The sequence below is a fragment of the Cucumis sativus genome, chromosome 4 (genome assembly GCF_000004075.3).
Source record: "Cucumis sativus cultivar 9930 chromosome 4, Cucumber_9930_V3, whole genome shotgun sequence".
NCBI lineage: Eukaryota > Viridiplantae > Streptophyta > Magnoliopsida > Cucurbitales > Cucurbitaceae > Cucumis > Cucumis sativus.
Window position 1 is genome coordinate 14314139 of NC_026658.2, and position 20969 is coordinate 14335107.

General features: G+C 33.2%; 4 protein-coding genes across 7 annotated transcripts; 2 read left to right on the forward strand and 2 right to left on the reverse strand.

The window, feature by feature from the left end:
- Positions 1-893: 893 nt before the first annotated feature.
- On the reverse strand, positions 894-6530 carry LOC101221768 (thylakoid membrane protein TERC, chloroplastic). Its single transcript, XM_004142054.3, has 15 exons — positions 6297-6530; positions 6136-6219; positions 5904-5986; positions 5734-5810; positions 5175-5262; positions 4970-5050; positions 4843-4899; positions 4662-4746; positions 4133-4182; positions 3890-3946; positions 3698-3776; positions 3249-3307; positions 2524-2581; positions 2296-2427; positions 894-1320 (listed from the first exon to the last, which is right to left on the reverse strand). The coding sequence occupies exons 1-14, from the start codon at positions 6433-6435 to the stop codon at positions 2336-2338; spliced, it is 1089 nt and encodes a 362-aa protein (XP_004142102.1). The 5' UTR covers positions 6436-6530; the 3' UTR covers positions 894-1320; positions 2296-2335.
- A 1641-nt stretch (positions 6531-8171) lies between these two features.
- Positions 8172-11386, forward strand: LOC101221301 (protein MODIFIER OF SNC1 11). 2 transcript variants are annotated; one of them, XR_004216044.1, is made up of 6 exons: positions 8172-8604; positions 9210-9290; positions 9407-9532; positions 9688-9748; positions 9869-9964; positions 10138-11386. XR_004216044.1 is itself a non-coding variant. In XM_031884148.1 (6 exons), exons 1-5 carry the CDS (start codon positions 8297-8299, stop codon positions 9905-9907), a joined length of 615 nt encoding a protein of 204 aa, XP_031740008.1. In that variant the 5' UTR covers positions 8172-8296; the 3' UTR covers positions 9908-9928; positions 10138-11386. The 2 variants fall into 2 exon arrangements, 1 of the variants encoding a protein (XP_031740008.1); XM_031884148.1 differs by having other exon boundaries at positions 9869-9928.
- Positions 11387-14743: 3357 nt separating this feature from the next.
- On the reverse strand, positions 14744-16324 carry LOC101221538. 3 transcript variants are annotated; one of them, XM_011655305.2, is made up of 5 exons: positions 16178-16324; positions 16007-16069; positions 15808-15928; positions 15329-15702; positions 14744-15224 (listed from the first exon to the last, which is right to left on the reverse strand). In XM_011655305.2, exons 2-5 carry the CDS (start codon positions 16039-16041, stop codon positions 15005-15007), a joined length of 750 nt encoding a protein of 249 aa, XP_011653607.1. In that variant the 5' UTR covers positions 16042-16069; positions 16178-16324; the 3' UTR covers positions 14744-15004. The 3 variants fall into 3 exon arrangements, with proteins under 3 accessions (XP_011653607.1, XP_031740007.1, XP_031740006.1); XM_031884147.1 differs by having other exon boundaries at positions 16020-16069; positions 16178-16306; XM_031884146.1 differs by lacking the exon at positions 16178-16324 and having other exon boundaries at positions 16007-16160.
- A 2051-nt stretch (positions 16325-18375) lies between these two features.
- LOC101220913 (dirigent protein 17) lies at positions 18376-20606 on the forward strand. The gene is made up of 2 exons (XM_031884141.1): positions 18376-18576; positions 19763-20606. The coding sequence occupies exon 2, from the start codon at positions 19804-19806 to the stop codon at positions 20320-20322; it is 519 nt and encodes a 172-aa protein (XP_031740001.1). The 5' UTR covers positions 18376-18576; positions 19763-19803; the 3' UTR covers positions 20323-20606.
- Positions 20607-20969: the final 363 nt, after the last annotated feature.

Sequence of the window (20969 nt, forward strand, 5' to 3'; positions counted from 1 at the left end):
CACATTGCCGCAAATGTATGGAATCGTTGGTTGGATTGGACTACATGCCTTTTATCAGGTAGGTTGATGCTTAGATTAGATATGAAATTGTTTTTATTATACCTTTAAATAATTCAGAATGTAAAAAGCAAATGGACGTTTTAACTTTTAAAAAAGTATGAAAATGATGCAATATAAATTTTCACAACTAGAGATGATCTATCGGTTGGTCGGAGTTGGATTGATTTTTTCTAGAAACAAAAACCAACTCCAAACTGACCATAATTGGTTTAGTAAAGTCCAAAACCAACCTCGATTTCGATAGATAAGGATTGGTCAATCTATCAGATCGATTTAACACTTAAAATACTTTTTGAAAATTGTCGATTTGAAACTTTTCGCTCAATTTTTTCTTTTCATCCGTATTCACAACCATAATATTGGTTATAGTTTAACCTTTGTTTCAACTGTATATGATAAAAAATTATGATAAATACGTAAATCTAAATCCATGTAGATCAAATCGAAAGTGTCAAATCAAAAGTGTCGTGCTCTAGTTCTTTCTTTACATGACTCGAGGGTGGTAGTTCTTTCTTTTAGGTGACTTGAGGGTGGTAAAAGGACTTTATCAAAAGAATTCTTTTTTATCTAAACACTTCTTTGACTTTTATATTTAAACTCTTCTAACCAATAGAGTTCATAATAAAGTTTGAAATTGTTTAAAAAACTATTAGTAGTTGCACTTCAAAAGACAAACTAAACACGCTCTAAAATCAGTATGATGATCAGAAGGGTGGGTTCAGCCCTCGTGCCCATCAAGACTTACAAAGAATTTGCCACGATAGCACGACTCATCTTTTTTATACTATTTAACAGTAAAATTAACATAGATTATAACCATATTCGAAATATGAGGGACCAAAATGTTACTTTTAAAACCTCATTTCAAATCCCAATCCCAAGAACTAAAAGTATATTTTACATTCATTACTATAATAATTATTGTACATATTTTTTGGGGGGAGGAGTGGGGTGGGGGTAGCAGAAAGGGACGACAATAACTCACCTTTGACATAAGAATGTAACGGTGAAAAGCAGAGATTTAGAGCTACTAATCATTTATCTACAACAGAAAGGTTCTGAGAGAGAGATTTGGAATTACTAGAAAAGAACAAGGAGAATAAATTCATCATCTCAGCACAACCACCAACGAGTTCTTAAAAGAATAGTTCTTCTAACCTCCATGATTCGTAGATAGCAGAACGGCTCTATCATCTTTTTCTTCCCAAGTATAACCGTGGCTCCAGTCAATAGTGAAATGACAATTTTAAACAAACAATTCTGGCAATCATGAAAAATAATGATTAGAAAGTAGGAAATCCTAACATCTAGTAATAGAAAGAATGTTAGTTTTTTTAGTATAACAACTTAAGATGAGAGATCGAACTTTATACCTCCAGGTTGGTGAGTCATGTCAATTACTGTTGAGCTAAACTAACCTTTAATAATTTAGTTATGGACACTTGCTCTAAATTTTATTCTAGTTTATTTTTCGTCCAACCTTTTGACAATGACAGAATCAGAAGCTTCACTCTCTAATCTCTATGCCTCCCTACTCTACCAATTCACATTCAAGAGCGGTTGAGTTTTGAAGAGTTAACCTTGTTTCCTCAAGTGTTCTTACTATGATTTGCATATAATTTCTATGCCTCCCTTCCTCATATCTTTAGACTTGAATATAAGAGTTAAATACACCAAATTCAAGAAAAGAAAAACGTTTCAACTAATTTTATAGGCCCCGTTTTGTACCCTTGATTTTTGGTTTTTAGTTTTAAGCTTACAGACACTCCTTTCCTTCCACTCCACCTCTAAGTTTCTTGTTTCATTATGTACTTCCAACCTATGTTTTTAAAAACCAGACTATTGAAAATTAAGTAAACTATTTTTTAAAAGTTTATCTTTGTTTTTAGATTTGGCTAATAATTCCACTCTTGTACTTATGAAAAAGAGTACAAGAAAACGGGGAAATATAGGCTTAATTTTAAAAAAATGAAAAATGAAATGGTTACCAAACAAGCCATAGTTTTCAAATTTTGGCTTTGGTTTTTTAAAACATTGATAAAAAATAGATATGAAAACAAAAAATTTAAGGGGTGTCTACAGGATTACTTTTCAAAAACTAAAAGTAAAATGGTTACCAAACAGCCTAAATTTTTTATTTAGAAGCTTGAAACGGTACACTTAAGTTGTTAATTTTTCAATTAGAAGCTTGATAGGCCTTTTCTTTTTTACCAAAATGAAGAAGCAATAACTTACTTCGATTAAAGCCGAACACCCTCTCTTTCTGTTTTTCTGATCAATCAGCCTTCTTCAATAGACTCAAGAGAACACCAGTGCTCAGACTTATTGCGACAAATCCAAGAGATGCCTCAGTTGGAACGTGGAATCCTGCATGAAGAGTGAGGTCAATGAATACTGGAATTTTAAAATGTATATAGGTGTCATAACAGATTTGACATTTCAAATGGACAAAAGCGTGCTCACCGAAGAAATCAAGGATCATCTTGCTCCCAATAAATGCTAGAACAACGCCAATGGAAGGCTGGAAGGACATTGAAAATATGGAGAAAATTTCCTTCAGTGCACGTTTATAGGAGAGCAATAACTGAGCCATTTGTAAGACTTGGAAAACACCAAAAAGGCTTGCACAGTACGGCCATAGTATTTGTCCACAATTATATGATCACCAAAAATATTTTTTAATTGAGTTTTCAATTTCACCATTTTATTTAAATCAACCGAGTCCTAAAGTGGACGTGCTTTAAGACTTTCAAGGGACATTTGGAGCAGGAGTTAGTTATTATAGTTATATGTTAATACAATTGGGTAATAATAGTTTATGTTTGGGGTATAGATTATTTTGGTTTGATTTAAAATAGTATTTGTTTGAAGTGTAAACTATTTTAATTTGTAAAGTAAATAGCGAATATTGGAGCAAAGAATAAAAAAATTATGAACGTAAAATAAGAAAAATTGTAGCAAAGAATAAAAAAAATGATAAAAATGATGAATGTAAAAATAGTAAAAACTCTAGGAAATAGAAAATATTGTAACAAATGAGATTTTGAAATAATGTTGATTATACCTAATTGAGGACTACAAAATAATATTAATAATATTTACTATAGCATCCACCAGGTAAGAGAAAAGTGAGATACAAGAATGATAGAACTTGACATGCTCTTCATTTTTTACGTCTAAAATTTTACCTGTAAGTACTCCAATTCTGACATCCCATCAGCTACAAGAATGAATAGGGACCGCAAACCTGTAGCACACAAAAATGGTGGTCATTATGCATCTCCAAAAAATTTAATGAATAACTGGATACATACCAAAGTTCTCAACTTGTTAAAGGAAACAAATGAACAATAAATACAGTATCCTGACACATCTTCCACGATAGATCTTTTGATTTAATGTTTCCTTTTCAAGAAAAGAAAAAGATAGAACTTTTCTATTTGACTACTACGAAAACTCTTGAACCCATTAGCCACTAATGTTCCCATATTTAATATTTGAGCGAGTCATTAGATCAAACAAATGTTGGCAAATTACTTCATGATTGAAGTGATGTAAAGAAAAGAAGAAGAAAATCAATGTCAATGTTGTTAGGATCCATTTATCCAAGAGGTTAATTCGAAGAAGGGTATGTTACCTAAAATGGCAAAAAAATTTGACGTAATTACTATGAAAGGGTCCCTTGTAACACCAAAAACGGCAGGTATTGAATCAACCTAGCACCATGTTCAAGAAAATAAAGGTTGAATGAGCATTTCCATAAACTAAAAAGGTGAAGTAAATAACATCCTGATGCATATATAACATAATTGAGTCGTGCAAAACGTACTGCAAATGCTATATCACTGAGCTCAATAACAGCTATGGTGAGCAGTAAAGGTGTTGCCTGTCCAAAATGTTCGAGACCTGTTAGAAATCATGTCAAATTTAAGTTTACATGACAGATTTATAAGCTTCCAATAGAACAATGTGACATGCTTCTCGAAAAGAATCTTCTCTTATTTCATGCTCAACATGAGGAAAGGTCATCAATGGTATTCCTAAAGCTACAGTAGAGTCTATCATAACTTACTTTCTTCACACCCTCCTGAAGTGTAAAAAAGCGATCCCCATCATAGGTTGCTGCAACAATATAACAGGGAAAGTAATATCTAAACCATGAGCATAAAAAGAGAAAAAAATAACCATTAAAAGAGAGAGAGAGGGAGAGAGATACAAATGTCCCGTTTGAGAGTAAGCCGACCAAACAGACTGGAAAAGTAACACTTTCATACACTATTTAGTGTTTTCCTCGTATAACTAAAAAACATTTCAATTATATTGCATGAAAATATTCTTTTCCCGTTTATTTTTTGATAAATCCTCTTAATAATTTCTTCACGAGTTACCTAAGCAAATATGGACTGTGATTTAAGGAAAGTTGATCATCATAGTAATGAGGTTCACCATTTTTCATGTAGCAAATATACAAAAGTTGCAAAGGAGTCTACTTTACTTCCTCTGAACTAATAAATGTGTTAAGAAAATAGAATAAATGATCAAGCACTTATCACGAGTACATACTCCAGCACAAAAACAAATATACTCTAATTTCAAAATACCTGTAACAGGAATTAATTGTTGGCACGTCTTTACTACAAAGTTGTCTGATAGATCGCCGTCATCCTCTTCATTGCTCGCAAACAGCTGCAGAATTCATGATACATTTAAGCTAAAAGGTCCTAATAATTGATCATCAGAAAACATATGGAAATTTAAAAGTAAAAAGCTTAGAACAAAAACCTGAAATGATGAGAATAGAAGTATAGCAGCCAGAAGCAGGTTCACAGCCTCAAATCTCTGAAATAGTAGATACAATTCTCAGATAGACTATATGAGCAAACTGGAATACAACAGGAAGAGAAGTTACCTGCAGAGTGGCTGCTCCCAGAAGTATGATTGTTAGACGAAAGACAATTGCACCAGAAATACCATAAGTAAGCACCCGATTCTATATTTCAAAACCAACAAATCATCAACATGCATAGACGTTAAATTATTCAGGAAAGCAAAGTAATTGCAATAGTTTGCATGCTAACTAGCAATTTAGTCATAGCTTTGGACAAACTTAGCACCTGATACTCCGTTGGCACTTTAAAGTATTTGAAAATCAAAACAAAGACAAAGAGATTGTCAACTGACAAACTTTGCTCCAGAAGATACCTGAAAATTGTCATAAAATCAGACATTGACAGAGCATAAAGAAGTAAAATAAAGTGAGGAGTTCTACAAATACAAGGTAAGGTATGTTTGGATCTTCCAAATCTCTACATTAATGTTACAGACTACAAAGTTCAAAACTAAGCTTGTACTTGTACCAATATGAAATGTGCACATGCGCTCTTGTCCTAGATAATATGCACAGTTCTCCTTAAAAGCTAAGCATAAGCCACAAATCCAAGAACCAATGTAACCAAAACAGTATGGGACTGCAGTGCAAGTCGCATTCTGCATAATGCTTCCCTATACGAAATTTTTTATTCCCCAATTACCAATGAATTTATAAATCGTATTTGATTAGGGTCAATCCCATTTGTCATCCTATCAATCAGCTTGCTAAAGGAAAATAACAGACAACCGAAAAAATCGTCTGTTTACTGGAGAGACGATTGTAAAAAGTAGTATGTAACATACCCGGCAAAAAATTCAGATGCCTTGCCAACTCCATCTTTCAAACCCACCCCAATACCAAATGCCACGGCAGTAGCAACCTAGAACAGAGAATAAACAGTAGCAAAACAATTAACAACGAACAGCCATACTGTTTGATTACATTAAAAAATTAAAGCCCAGCAAGTGCTTACACATAGAGCAACATTTCTAATAGAAGAAACTTTACTTTCAGACCCCTCAATCGTTCCTCGGACGGAAGACGTCCTATTGGCTTCTGCAAATTCGTCTCACTGTTACCATATGATGAACAAGTAACCACAATTGAAAAATGCCTCGCTATTATCCACCTCTAATTGAAACAGACATGTACGAATATCACCATTAAACTTGAAGAAGAAAAATCTCGCGGAAACACTCACTGACCTGCAGTAGACGGATCGCCTTCCCTCTCGATTCGACTGGAGCATCGAACCAAAGAGCGCGGAGAAGGACGGCAATTGAGGATAACTACGAATACGAATGCATACATTACTCAATCAGATTACGCCGATCTTCACAGTGGAGAGAAAAGGGAAGAGTTGAACCTGGGGAAAATTGAGGAACGTGATTGTGGACAGCCTCAACCCATGCTCGAGGATGAAAATGAAGATGTGATGAAACCTTAGGCCATGGAGAATCGAGCTTCGAAGAAATTTGAAGGCCGTTGTGGATGATTGAAGCCATTTCCACCGCTTCGAATAGCGGAGACTGAGGACTCACTATATCTTATCCATAATTTTCTTTTTTTGTTCTTTGGAGCTTCGTTTCAACTTCAACGTGATGCTGAATTGTCGTCGTAAGACTAAGAGGTCAATTAAGCCGACATGTCGAATCACAGTATGTGGTACGTAGTATCGTAATCGTATCGTATCCGTATGTGCGCTTCAAAGTATATGTGATTTCCTCGGGAGCCACTAGGAACAACAGATACACATAACATTGTCATTAGGGATATCATAACAGATACACATAACATTCGATCCCTAGAGGTAGAAGGTCAATTCCAAATCCAATCAAGGCTTATTGTGAAAATTATATAAAAAATGACTATATTTGGAGGACGAAGCCCCTTCTAACCAAGAAGCATGCCAAACTGAATAATGTCCATTAACAATGGAAAAAATGAACCATTAGCCGTGAACTATCATAACATAGTTCAAGCCCTAACCACGTAAATACTTCAACCCCACAAACTCCACTTTTACCCAACAAACCCACAAAGACTCACATATTGAAACACAACAAGCCACATAACTTCGTGATAACAACAATGTTACCAAATGAATGTGGCGAATACCTAGATCACCTTTACATATGTAGAAAATAAACATATGTCCAATTAACATTGACCCTTCAACACTACCTCTAAATAAACAAGTGAAACGAATTATCAAAATCATGATCAATAGCAGTCAAACATGACAACAACAAAAAAAAGTCCAATAGACTTTGAAAGCTTTGTAAAATAAAAACAAAAAAACAAAAAAGTTGCAATTGACCAACGTAAGACAATGCCTAATAGACCGATTCCTTGCATCGTTAGTAAGTATCTCAAACAAAGGAAAAAAAAACCAACATACAAAAGCTTTCCAAACTTATGAGGTAACCTAACTACTAAACCCCACAGAAAGACAATGCTAACACAAAATATCGAACTCTCATTAACAAGCTCAAATAACTCCTTAAACATTTCTCAAACAATTCACACACACAAGGGAATTGTAGTTTGTGACATTAAAGATCACCAAATCATCAACAAAACGTAAATGAGTAGGTCAAATATGATCATAACAATAAAGAAAACGAAAGAAGATGTGAAAAATTAAATACATCACTTTTACGACAATCACATGTAAACATATAATGAAATGTTATCTTCTTGTCAAACACTTCTCCTAAAAAAAACATCCCTCAAACTTAGATGAATGTTGCAACTTTTAGGTAATGAAAATGATTATTTGAAAATTTACAACAAGAAATCGATGCAATATTATAAAAAATTGCATTAAAATGATCTTTTAGTAAAATGCAACAAAAATTTATACATTAGTAGATCGATTACAAAATGAATAAAATTAGATAACGATATAGTTGATAGTTGATGGAAAATTATAACGTAGTTCTTATAATAGTTGGAAAAATGTCGTGAATCAACTTAGTATAATGAATAAAATCATAAATTGTGTCTTATAAATCATTACAACTAAATTATAAGTTAGTACAAAATTTGCAATCTAACCCATTTTATCTATTATTCAACTAAAACTAGATAGGAAGATGCATATTATTTTTGGAAAGAAATATGGACCAATGAAAAGCCAGCACGTAGACATATGAAAGGGAAATATCCCCGATTCTCATTCGGATGCGAATTTACATTATTAGCCCTGCCACTCTCATCCAAGATGTGAAATATCTGACCAAACCCAAAAAACGAATAGAAAAGCTGTGCTCTCCCTCTCTTTCACGCGGCAATTCCCCTTTGCAGCTTTCGTGGTTCGCAAGCAGCTCAGATTAGGTTTCCGGTTTCAAATCTGCTCCTCCAATGGCCACGGTAGCACCCGCAGGACTCAATGACATTAGCAATAGCAAGAATCCGCTTGGAGAAAACCCTAGTCAAACCCTAGAAACGACGATTTCTTCATCTGCTCAGCCTCCTGCCTCCGTTCCGCCTTCGTCAACTGATGGCGGGTCATCCAAGGAAGGGGATGAATCCAAATGCGCCGGTAAGCCGTCGGCTGAAGATGACGGTGCCCCGGTTTCTGATGTTCAGAGGAAAATGCGCCGTGCTGAGCGTTTTGGAATTTCGGTGCAATTGTCTGAAGAGGAGAAGCGTAATTCTCGAGCGGAACGGTGAGACTATTTCTTGTTTATCGGTCCATTTCTTGGTTATCGGTCTACGCTGCATGTATGTGTTCGTTCTTGTGTTGTTGCGTATTTGAATCTATTTCTCTTGGGGGATCAAGAGCTTCTGCACAGTTATTTTCCTGTGATTGCATCGAAACTATATGTGTTTATCTCTTTTTACGGACAAATATAGTGATAACTAGTCACTGCCACTGGTACAAATATTACGTTGCTATCTCGCAACTGCCGAGTAGGGATTTTAACAATCCAAAAAAAGAAATTCTTGCACCTCCCGTCATATGTTGGGTCGATGATTTGCTTGTGCAGTTACGAGGTGATTTGGATCTCGTAGATTATGAACTTCTGGAGCATATCAGACATGTATCGTTAGTTTGTCTGATGTTTCGGTTTTAATGTTCTATCTAATTGTTTGTAATATTCGGGTAATGGTCTGAAGTTCTTATCGGAGTGGTATTGGCGTTCTCTGTCATCTCGTTTCAAGAATTATAATATTCACCCTTTCTTTCTTTTCCAAGTTATGCTGAAAGTCATATTTCTCTTTTATTTTTCCTTCAAGTATCTTTAATGTTGATTCTTGGGGATGATTGCAGGTTTGGTATGGGTACCACAACTAATGGATTGGGAGCATCTAACAAGACAGAGGAGGTGAAGAGAAAGGCTAGAGCTGAGAGGTACTTTTGATTGAATTATGTATTGTTGGCTCACCCTGCAAAGGAATTCAATTTATAGTCTTTTGCTTGGTTAACTTTTCTTTCAAACTCTTGCCCCCTTATTTTTGGTCTTTTAGATTTGGGCTTTCTGCATCTGTGACCACTGATGATGAGGCAAAGAAGAAAGCTCGTCTTGCTAGGTTTTCATCAACATCAAAGCCAGACCCTCAGGAGGAAGAAAAAAGGAAAGCAAGGGCAATCAGGTAGTGGGCTTGGTTTTTTCTTTCCCTGGTTGTGGCTAATTGAAAATGCTTCCAGTTCTATCATCTGTGGTCCATAGAAATCTTGTATGGAGTCCATAAACATTAAAATGCTATCTAACATATTGTTTGTTTTTCCCTCTATTTTCTGCGTGAAGGTTTTCTAATCCAACACCAAACTCTCTTACACAAGTGGATGGGAAAGGAAACGTTGAGACGGTAATGTTATGCTATTGTTTTAAGTTGATTTTGCCATCGTGTAAGATCTAGGAAACAGTTGTGTGTTACTAGTTTCCAATGCTCTTGTTCCCACTGATGATTCCTATTGTTCGTAATCAGATTGCAGATGTTGCAGGCAAGTCTGGAGGTGGTGCCTGAAAAGAACCTTCCCTTTTGATGGCAAGATAGCTTTTGCTTGTAAATTTTTTTTTTGTGGTTTGTGTTCCTCTCTCCTTTTATTTTATTTTATGTTTTTTTTTTAGATTTTATAATTTCATTTTAAAGTTTGATTGGCATTCCGTCTTCAGATTTATATCTTATCCAAATCTATATTGTTTCTTGTTATACCTGTGTTATTGAGTCTGATGATTGACTTATTTCTCTGGCAGGTCTAGTATCCTGGCTAGGATTCCCCGTAATGGCTTCCATACCCTTGTGCATTCCTTTATAATGTTATCTAGTTCAAAAGTCATCCATTCTGAGGGCAGATTTCATACTGCGAGGTGCTGTACTATGTGCTGAAGTGAGACAGGTTCCCTAGATTCAGTTGTGAGGATAATAACGCTCTGGTTAGGTGTTATGTAGTAGCAAATACCTCCCTACGTCAAACCTATATTACAAGTTTTTTAAAGAATATCAGAAATTTCTGAAGTTTTTAGCCCTCCAATGTTCCGGTTATCATCTTCAGTTTATAACTCCCTTATGATGACAAGTTGGATGTTCATGATATCATTTGAGCGGCAGTGTTAAGTTTCCATGTGCATTGGGTACTAGCTGATTCTGACCGGTTGAAATTTACTAACTTGTCAAATTGACCTTTAGGATTAGAAAGTAAACATATCTTGCTTTTCTTTTAATTAAATATCATTAGGTTTTTAGTTTCTAACTATAATTTAGTTTGGATTTTTATGTTGTTTCTTTTGAATGATAGGTTTTTACTTTGCTGACGGTAATAGTGTAAGACTAATGGCAAACTTTCAATATTAGTAAACTTGCATGTATATCTTTTGCCTTTATTATCCAATCACTTACGTTTAAGGTTTGGTCTCTTTATATGATGCCAGCACGTCTCATCTAATGGCATCACTTATACTACTTATCATGGGAATGATTGCTACACTCTTTAGATGCCTAGTTTTACTATAACCTGCAGAATGCTTCGATAAGAATGGCCATGTGTTGAATGTTATTTAGAACTGCCGTTCAAAATGTCATCATGAAATAATAACTCCAACTTGTGTGAGAATAAACTGAAGATAAGTCTTGGAAGGGGAAGAAATTATCAATTCCATTGGTAAGTGGTCGTGTGGGAGAAGCTGAATTCTCTCTTCCAACTTGAGAGCTCTCTGATATTCTTGTTTGGTAATATAGGATAGGGCGTCTTGGGAGGTATTTGTTGATCTCTTAAAAGTCTGTATCGAGGTCTGTAGCCGAGAATGGATCATACTCAAAAAGTAGGTTTCTCGTTAAGTTTTTGTTGTTTCTTTCTTCTTTTCCTTTTATCTTTATTTGCTTAGCTACTTAGCAGCTACATGTATTTAGTTTCTTTTGGATTTTTGGTTGGATGTAATGGTATGGAAGGACCGCAACATTTATTGAGGGAATCAATATTTTGATCAAAATTTCTTTTGCTACACACACACAACTCTTGCTCCTTGCAAACGATTACCAGAACGAAGTAACAATTATATTACCAACTAGATGTATGGCTTGTTCTTGGATGAATCTATTTGCTGCATTTTTAGTAATCTCATTTTGTAGTTGGTTATGTTCTTGGGCCTGGAGCTTTAGCTTTGCAGAGGAGAACAACAATCTGGTATGTTTGTGTTTTTAGCTTCTCTATTATATAACTTTTACTGTTATATGATTTCATATATAATTGATCCTTGGAATTATTGAGTATTGGTTCATTGATATACTAGACCTATCATTGTTAATTTTTAGGGTTCCATTAGGAATACAGTTCAAGTTTATATCTAATTTATAGCTTTTATAATATTTAAATTAGTTAGACTAGACATCTTGGAGATACAAAATTGAAAGTTGAGGAGCTATTAAACACAAAACTGAAAGTTTATGAACGCCACTTGTCAAAGTTTGAGGAATAAATGGGCACAACCCTCAAAGTTGTGCGACCAAACTTAATAGTGTCATTATTTTCTTGCCTCTGGCTGTTGGTTCTGAAGTTAATGGACAGGCTAAATAAATATGATTTGTCATTGTACTTTTTACTTCATTCCAGCTCTTTAGAAATTCTAAATGTTAATTAATCATACATCTTGTCATTACTGTGACCTCTGAACTTTTAAAAAATCAAATTTAGTCACTTTTTAAGTACATTATATGTTTAATACCTCTCTGCTATCATTGCAGGCAGGTTATCTTTGGTAAAACTTGTTTGCACAATGAATTTTCATATACTAAATCATATTTTTTTCAAGTATTGTAGAGTTCTTTCTTATGGGTGGGTGAATATAAATAGTGGGGTTTTCAAGTTTGAGGATGAAAATAGGCAGCACCTAATTTTGTAGGGACGCAAACACCATTACTTTTTTTAATTTTGTGGACAAAAGGTTATAGGTTAATAATTGTAGGTTTTTTTTTTATGAACTGTTCTTTTTACTCAAATACACCCAGTGATCTCCCTTCACTTTGTTTTTATTTTCTTTGCCATTTTTATCTTCTCACCATCTCTTTTCTCCACTCCTTCCCTCTCTTGCCCATTGGTATGATTAATACAAAAAACTACTTAAAATAAAACAAAACAAAGTAAAAAGATGAACGTTGCAAAATTCTCATGAGGTCTTCAGAATGTTCCTAGGGATCCTGTGTTGGTTTTTGGTGAGGAAGGGAAAGAGAATGCGGCGAAAAATGTAACTTCTTGAAAAACTTGTTTTCAAAAAGCCTTTTTTTATTTGAACTTTTTGACAAAAACGGTTTAAAACATACTTCATAATATTTAGTGGTGGTAAAAAACTCTAATTTTTGGAAAATGACTTTTTTTTTTTTTCTTCTTTCTGAAAAGCACTACGTTCCAAACACATCTTGAGCCTGAGGGCAGAAAATTTATTTACTCGATGAAAGAAGGGAAGAAAATCTTGCTTGTGCTTGAAGGATAGGAACTATTTCTGTAGTCATGCACAATCTTGAAATTTTTTTCCGAAGTTTAGTCTTGCTCTGACCTGTGCTTATGTTCTTTGTTTCAAAAATTTGATCTCATCTCTTTTTAGAACAGTTAGCTTCAAATAAAATTTCTAATTTTTATTAGTATTATAGGTATGTGCGTATGTAGGTATTGTATGTGTGTATATATATTATATATGAACTCCTTTAATTTTGTTGCATAGTGATTTTTTTTTTTAAAAAAATTGAAATCGTTAGATTGCATGATTATAATATCCTCCCTTTTCTAGGTAGAAAATACTTGTGTAAGGTTTACTGACTTGAAGAACTTGGTTTCATATTTTAGGGTTCCAAATTTAGTTTCAAACTGGTTCCAAAATTTTCTGTAGGCTTTTTAAAGTTTATCTTTCTGGGTAGAGAACATGCTTGGTTTTAAACTTGTTTTGTAATTCCCTCTTATGGGGTTAAGACTGGAAACACATTGTGCGATTTGGAAGTGAGGACTGAAATTTGTAGATAGGAAGAAAATAGAGGTGAAATTGGCCTTTTCAGGACTGTACAGGTAATTTCTTATTGATGATTGTCAACAAAAGGTTATTCGATCTTAGGACCATTTGGAGTACCAATTAGAAATTTGCGTTTGAGTTACTATAATTCACATTAGTACCAAATATAAGAAAATCGGTGTATAACTATTTTAAGTTACAATTAAGTATAATAAATATTGTTTCAAAATGTGTACTGTTATAGCTCATTGCTATAGTATGTACAAATTGCTTCGATGCGGTATTTGACAACAGTAGAGAATTCGTGGGGATTGAGTTTCTCACGCCAATTTCTTTTTCTCTTTTAGGTCTTGTACTTATTTTCTGCTCACAGAAACAAGGTTGCCCTTCACCTTCACCCAAAGCAATAAAAGGGCAAATAACCTCCGTGATTGTCACGGATTTAAATGTTGCCGGTACCATGACACATTGGGTTAATAAACTCACGAGCCATTTTTGCCGCACCTTCTAATTGTCTTGTCATGTCATGTCATATCTGATTTCACTCCCAGTATTCTTTAAAAAACCGAAACTTTTTTTCTTCCACCAAGATTTTGGATGTAGTCCTTATCTAGGAGATGTTTAGAATAATAGTTTGTTTTTGAAGTTGGAGTGTATATTATTTTTAATTTTGGTTATGGTAGGATATGTTTGAGAAGGAAGTATCCCACCGTAGTAATGAATAAAAAAAATGATGAATGTAAAATGTTAAAAATGGTAGTAGATAATAAATAGAAATGAGGGTTTTGAAATATTGTTAATGTAGTTAATTTGAGAATGCAAAATAATATGTATGGAAGGAAGAGATTATTATAGTTTAAGGATAGTCCTCGATGTTCTATTGATCTCTTAGTTTTTACAATGTTTGTAAGATTTTAATTTAGTTATTTAAAATGCTACAACCTTTTCAAGATTTGAAATTTAAAAGATCAAATGAAGACTGGGTCAAAATCTAGAAACCTAAAATGTATTATCATGTAAAAGCAAAATATAATATATTTTTATGTCAAAATCAAGTAAAACATACGTCAAAAATTTCACAATATGTAGAGTAAGAGCCCAAACTTCATACATATAATTTTATATCAGTTCATATCGGCCATTTCTTTATATTTTGATTCCGCATTAAACTTTTGTTTTCAAATTATTGGTATTCTATCTAGTTCTAAGATTGAATTGAATGCAAATGAAATTTTCTGATAAAATTTATTTTTCAAACCTTTATGATAAAATTTGGACTCTTCAGGTTTAGTAAAGTGTAAAACCTAACGAATAAGTAATAATTTGAATAAATATAAATAATAATAATAATAATAAAAAAGCAACATACTCCCAAAATAATTATATAAAAAAGAAAACAAAGTACAAAGCTATTCTTTATCTTTTACCTTAAGACCATTTGTCCCATTCTTGAGGCCTCCTTTTATTAAATGAAGAAAAAAAAAAAGAAAAAGAAAAATCTTACCCTAAACATTCAAATTATTATATATTTATATATAATATAATGTCACTGCTTGAAAAATTAATCTCTTCATTTCTTTTATTTTTATTTTTTTGAAAAAAAAAAGTTAAAATAGAATAATTTAATTTACATACTCAATATGGCTTTCATGTGATTTCTTCTCTCAAATGAGCTTTGGACATTTCCTCTTATGTGCTTCAGAGCATCATGAACTTCTGTTGCCCTCTCATGGATTTCCTTCATCTTCATCGCTCCGGTCTCTGAATTCGCCACCGGCGCTGCTCCGGGTACTGATTCTGCCAAGTTATCTATGTAATGTTCTCTCTCCTTTACTTCTACTGAAAAACTTCAAACAATTAACAAAACAATGGCGATCGCGATTAGGCCCGACATTAGGTTAATTCATGTGTAATGTGCACAACTTTGGAGTTTGGGAGGGAATTTTAGTACCTTTGATCTTTTGTGTGAGGGATTTCAGAGGTATGTTGCGGATCGATATAGGAATTGTTCGGAGATTCGGAGTTGGGGCTTGAATTGAGTCGATATGGGGCATTTCGATTCGGTTTCTTCTCATCGTGCGGTTTGGATGTGGTAATATTAAGAATTTTCTGGCATTGATTTTTCGGAATCGTTGAAACGAGTTTCTCTGATTTTGATTCTTGGCTTTCTGGTGAGGAATTTGTGGAAATTTCTGATGCAGTTGAGGTTACTGATGTTGAAGCATTGTTGAGGGATTCAAGCTTCTTTATCAAGAGTTTAAGCCTCTTCTCAGCTTTGTTTCTTAGCTCTGTTTCCTTTTTAATCTGATTCTCCAACTTCAACAACTTCAGAACAGAAAAGCTATGAGAAAATTACTCGATTGGAAAAATGTAGAAGCAAAACAAGTATACGATATGACAATGCTTATTTCCATGAGATTTAGACATTACCTTTTCCCCCATAAGCTCGGCCTCTTCTTTGGCTGATCTCGAAGCCTGTCTTTCTGCAAGCAATCTTCCTCTTAAACACTCTAAAGTTTTCAAACCCTTGTCAACTTCCATTTTATTTCCACTGCAAGCAAATCCTTTTCACTGTCAAAGATTCTAAACCCACAAAAAGAGAGGTAGAGATCAGAAAGAAAGAACCCACCTCCATTGTATACCTTCCTTGCAAGTAGCCATCATTTTCTTTGCTACTCAGTACTGCAGCAACCTGATATATTTACCATTAGAGCAAGTTGTAAGCTTAAAATGATTGAAATTGCTATAAGAAATGAAATTGAAATCTGGGGAGAGAAGGGATTTAAGAAATTTGAATTACTTGTCTCGATCTTGGAGTGGAGATTCGGTGTTGGTTGAGAAACAAAGATGTTGTAATCAGTGTCAGAAAACCCAAAGCCTTGGCCTCTTTCTTATAATAAACCAAACCCTCTGGCTTTGTGACAGTTGTTCATCCTTTCTAATTCCTAGAATTTAAGCCCTTTATTTATTATTGTGCACTTTAAAAGCCCATGCAATTCTTGTCCAAACCCATAAATTTTACTAAACATGACATTGAAATTTGTTTGCTTTTTAAAAAGAAAAGCTTTGGTGGTTGAAGTAAAACAGACTTTCTAAAATAATCAAAACTTTGTTTTACTGTTTGCACAAACTTTATAGGTTTCTTGTGAAGCTAAAAACTTCACATAAACCATGATTATTTAATCAAAACCATGTTTGATATGATGAAATTTGTTAATGTTGGAGGTGATATTTCACTTTTTCATAACTAGTCATATTAATATTAAATATTTTGTTCTCTATATTAAAAACGAGGTTGAAAAATCATTTCGTTACCAAAATTTCATAGAAACAACAATTTAGTTCGGGTTTTTGGTTTGTGTAGGATTTCTGTTGTTGCACTCAATTTAATCCAACTTTATTGTATCTCTAAATTAATTTTATTGGGTAACGACTTAGTATTTAATATAATTTTTTTTGCATGAATAAACAAACCAACTAATTAATTAAAATACAAAATTTATATCATAAATTAATAAAAATAAAAGTTTGCATTAGTATTTTATAAACTTTTTTTTATACTAAATTATTACAAATTTAAATATTGTTTATCAAAAGTGGTTTCATACCATGGTAACAAACCAAAGTTGAGATTAAATGGTTATTTTATAGAAATTTTGGATCATTAGTAATTTTAAATCAAAACTTAGGAATCAAAATTATTTTTAAACCTTTTAACAGAGTAATAATAATAAAGAATGAAAAAAAGGAAAAAAAAGAAGAAAAAAAAACTCTGCCTGTCGGTTTATGTCACGTGAGGTCTCTGAATTTGTATCCTTTCCTCAATTCACATTTATTCCTATGTCTATTAAATATCTTACAAATTCAAATTTCAAATTTAGGGGATGTTTTGAACTTTAGACACTGTTTCTTTTAAATTTCTTTGTTTCCTTTTTCTTTTTCCTTTTCTTTTTCTTTCTTAGAAAAAGTGTCCAATTGACTGTCTTTCAGAACTTTGTTTCCTCTTATTCTTCCTTTGCCATCACCTCCTTACAAGAAAAAAACAATACATCTTTTATTATCTTTACAAAATTATGAATTTATGACCAGCTACAAGAAATTATTTTAAAATGTAAATAAATAAATTTTTGTTAATTTTGTGATACCCTTGATTTTATATAGATACATAAAAGTACGTAGATAAAGTTTAAGTTATGTTATATTGGAAAATGTAGACTGAAAATAACTATATAAAAGAAAGTGGGAGTGAGATGCTTTTGAACTTTGAAGGCATGCCTTTGGTAGGGCATCGTAGCAGTAATCATCTTCAATTATGTGAACTTCAAAAAATGCAACACTTGAACATTATTGATTATAGTCATTATCATTTTTTTTACTTTCCCAAAATGCCTTGCATTGCACTCGACGACTCCACTTTTAAAGTCCTTTCCTTTAAGAAATGGACTCATATCTATCATTTCTAATTACTAACAACCTAATTAAATTAGGGTTCCATTATTTTGGACGGCTTTATAGTTTTTCATATATATATATATTGTATTTGGATAACGCAAATATAAAACAACATCATTGAGATCTTCAGATAACGCAAGAAAATACCTAAAAAAAAATATTGCTAGTCTTAATCCGTATGTAATTTCTAAACATAAGTGAACTATATTCACTTTACTTTTCTTGATGACTTCGAAAGACATATCAAGTGTGAGAGGAGGTAAATGAGATAAAAACTCAAACAATTGTAAAAAGTTTCTTTGGGAGGTGGTGGTGAAACGTTTTGAGCGAGTCATTTCATTTTTTGATTTAAAAAATAGTATTTTATTTTTAATATAATTATAATATTTTTGGTTATAAGGGTATTTTTGTCATAGTAGTTGCATTTTAGAATGTTCACAGCTACTGGGACAAATGTCAAGCACATGAAATTACATTAAATAACGAGAAAAACAAAAATAGAAATTTTTAAAAAGTGCATTACTATTAAAATATAAAACCAAATACTGATATGAAAAAGTGATATAGTTTGCAGAATTTTAGATTTTATAAATAATACGAATATTTTATAAATATTTTTTCAAATCGTTCACTTACCAGAAATCTTGAAATTTATGTAAAAGTTCATTCTTTCTTTGCAGAAGACAATGACGAGGAGAAGAGTTGGAGCAACTGATGACCGTCAATGAACCCTAATAATTATCACAGGTTTGTTTTAGCGGATTCATCAGTTTATACTCGTTTAATTTTAGCAAAGAAATAAAATTGTCACCTGGAAATCGAAACAATCGATATAATTAATCGAGGGTTTTGACCTAGAAAAATTCCTGATTTGTAATAAAGAAATCTTTCTTTCAATCAGCAGCGTAAATGAAGAAGCTGTAGTTTAGTTTGAGTTTCCACTGTAGGAAGGGCGTTATTTGCCTCGTATTTCTTGCAAAAGATTCTTAGAAGCATTGATGCTGGTTTGAATCTTTTTTATTGGAGTTAATAATTAATTGTATGGAAGGTGGAAATGAATAGGAAATTTATGGCTCAAGTGTCGATTCCTAACCTTTTGTTTTGTTTGATTTGAAAATTTGAAGTTGATTCTGTTTTTGAAACTTGATGAATTTCCTACGAGATACTTCTTTTGGACACAACAAGTTGATTCTGTTTTTGAAACTTGCGGGCTATGTACCATTCTATTGAATTTCTTCTGTATGTAGAGAAAGCTCAAACACCATTCTTTTTCCATCTTATTTGATTAGCAAGATATGTTAGCTTTGTGTTACTTTTAGTCAGAGAAACTAATTTGCTTAGTTGCTTTTTATTTATTTCCATCTTTGAGCAACTACGACGTATTGTATATAATAATAAAGAAACATAAATTTTCTGTATTAATCTTGATATGTGTTGTAATTGTGTACATATAGTATGTAGGTAAGCATGTATAACTCAAGTTGCAAATGAAACATCGGTCATGAAGGTGATAAAACTTCCTAGTGAATTTTGATTTTACATGGGCTGTAACCTTTGGTTTTTGTTTATTATTTCTCATGTATTATACAATTTCTTTTACTTCTATTACATAATACTTGGGTTGGAGCTTAGGTTGATCTATTGAGGTGGAACGTTATTTTGGACTAGAAGTACTAATCCACGACAACTAAAGTGGGATTTTCCAATTCATTATTGAATCTACAGTCAGAAAATGGTCTTAAATAAACTAACCGATAAAAACATTTCTCAGGAGAGCCATGGTTTTTCATTTTTTGTTTTGTTCTTTTTTTCCCCTCTGCCCCATTTGTGATGGTTTGGTGTGCTATTCTAACATTCTTGTCCAATCAACGATGTACAAGTTGTGTTTGTATATTATTTTTAGCAACCTGAAATTGTTCTAACCTTATCATAGGACTGTCTGTTTGGTGCAAGCTGAAAGTTAAGGCTGTTTAAATGGAGATACCCAGAAAAGAACATGATTTTGAACCTTCATTTTCGAATGTTTATGAACTACCAGGAGAGCCTGCTATAGTAATTAATGGGGTGCCTGATATACCTGCTTGTGACAATGCCCTTGCTCTTTGTAATCCTCTAGATGATGAAAAATTACGTGGAAGTACAGGTTTTGGTGAGTGGTTAGAAGGGAGAGTGGTAAACAAATTGTTTGTTGATCGGTATTACTATGGCGTCATAATCGAGTTCGACAAAGTTACAGGATGGTATAGAGTGGAGTATGAAGATGGAGATTTCGAAGATCTCGATTGGCATGGACTCGAACAAGTGCTTTTGCCTATGGACATTACAATTCCATTAAAAGCCTTAGCATTGAAGACTCTGAAGAGAAGCAGGAAGGCGCAGAAGAACAGGAAAAACAAGACGGGAAACGGACGTGGCGATCCCAAAGAAATGGAAGGCAGGAGGAAGAAGAGTGTGGAAAGTAAAGTTCTACTACCAACAGAACATGCAGCCTGAGTTCTATTGTTTCTTTTTTGGCACATAAAGTTATGGCTAAGCAAAATTAGCCGCTGCCATTGATTGGGATTATGGGGTTTATGAAGAACTTTAGTTTATATTGCTTAGTGAAAGGTTGGAAATGAGTGTTCTGGCACTCTTTTTCTGCAGGTAGTTCTGATGGGAAATCTTGTTCGTACTGTTTCTTAATATTTTAAATCAAATCTTATTAGATTTAGGAGTGGACAAAAAATCAAATACTTTCTCCAATTTATTACCAATTCACTACTGCAGCAATTTTGATACTCAAACGCATTACTTAAAAGAGAGATCCAAAGTTTCTCTTTTACCATTACTTTTTGTGTGTGTAAAATACTAATCACAATGTTGAGGGATATTCCAATTTAGTCCATTGTTTAGGCTAAATTTCCTTGATTTTCCAAATTGGTTTGGCTGAAAATTAAAACTTGAAAGGTGTGGTGGTGACTTGGAAAAAATTGAATTTGAAACGTTGCTTCACCAGAGATCTTTTTGTTGCGTTTCAAACACATTATAGTATTAAATTTAAAAACATTTGTGAAAGATTGTAAGCTACTGATATAGAATTTTGGTCGCATTTTTAATATACCATTCAAAATTAGATTAATATATACACATTATAGTATTAA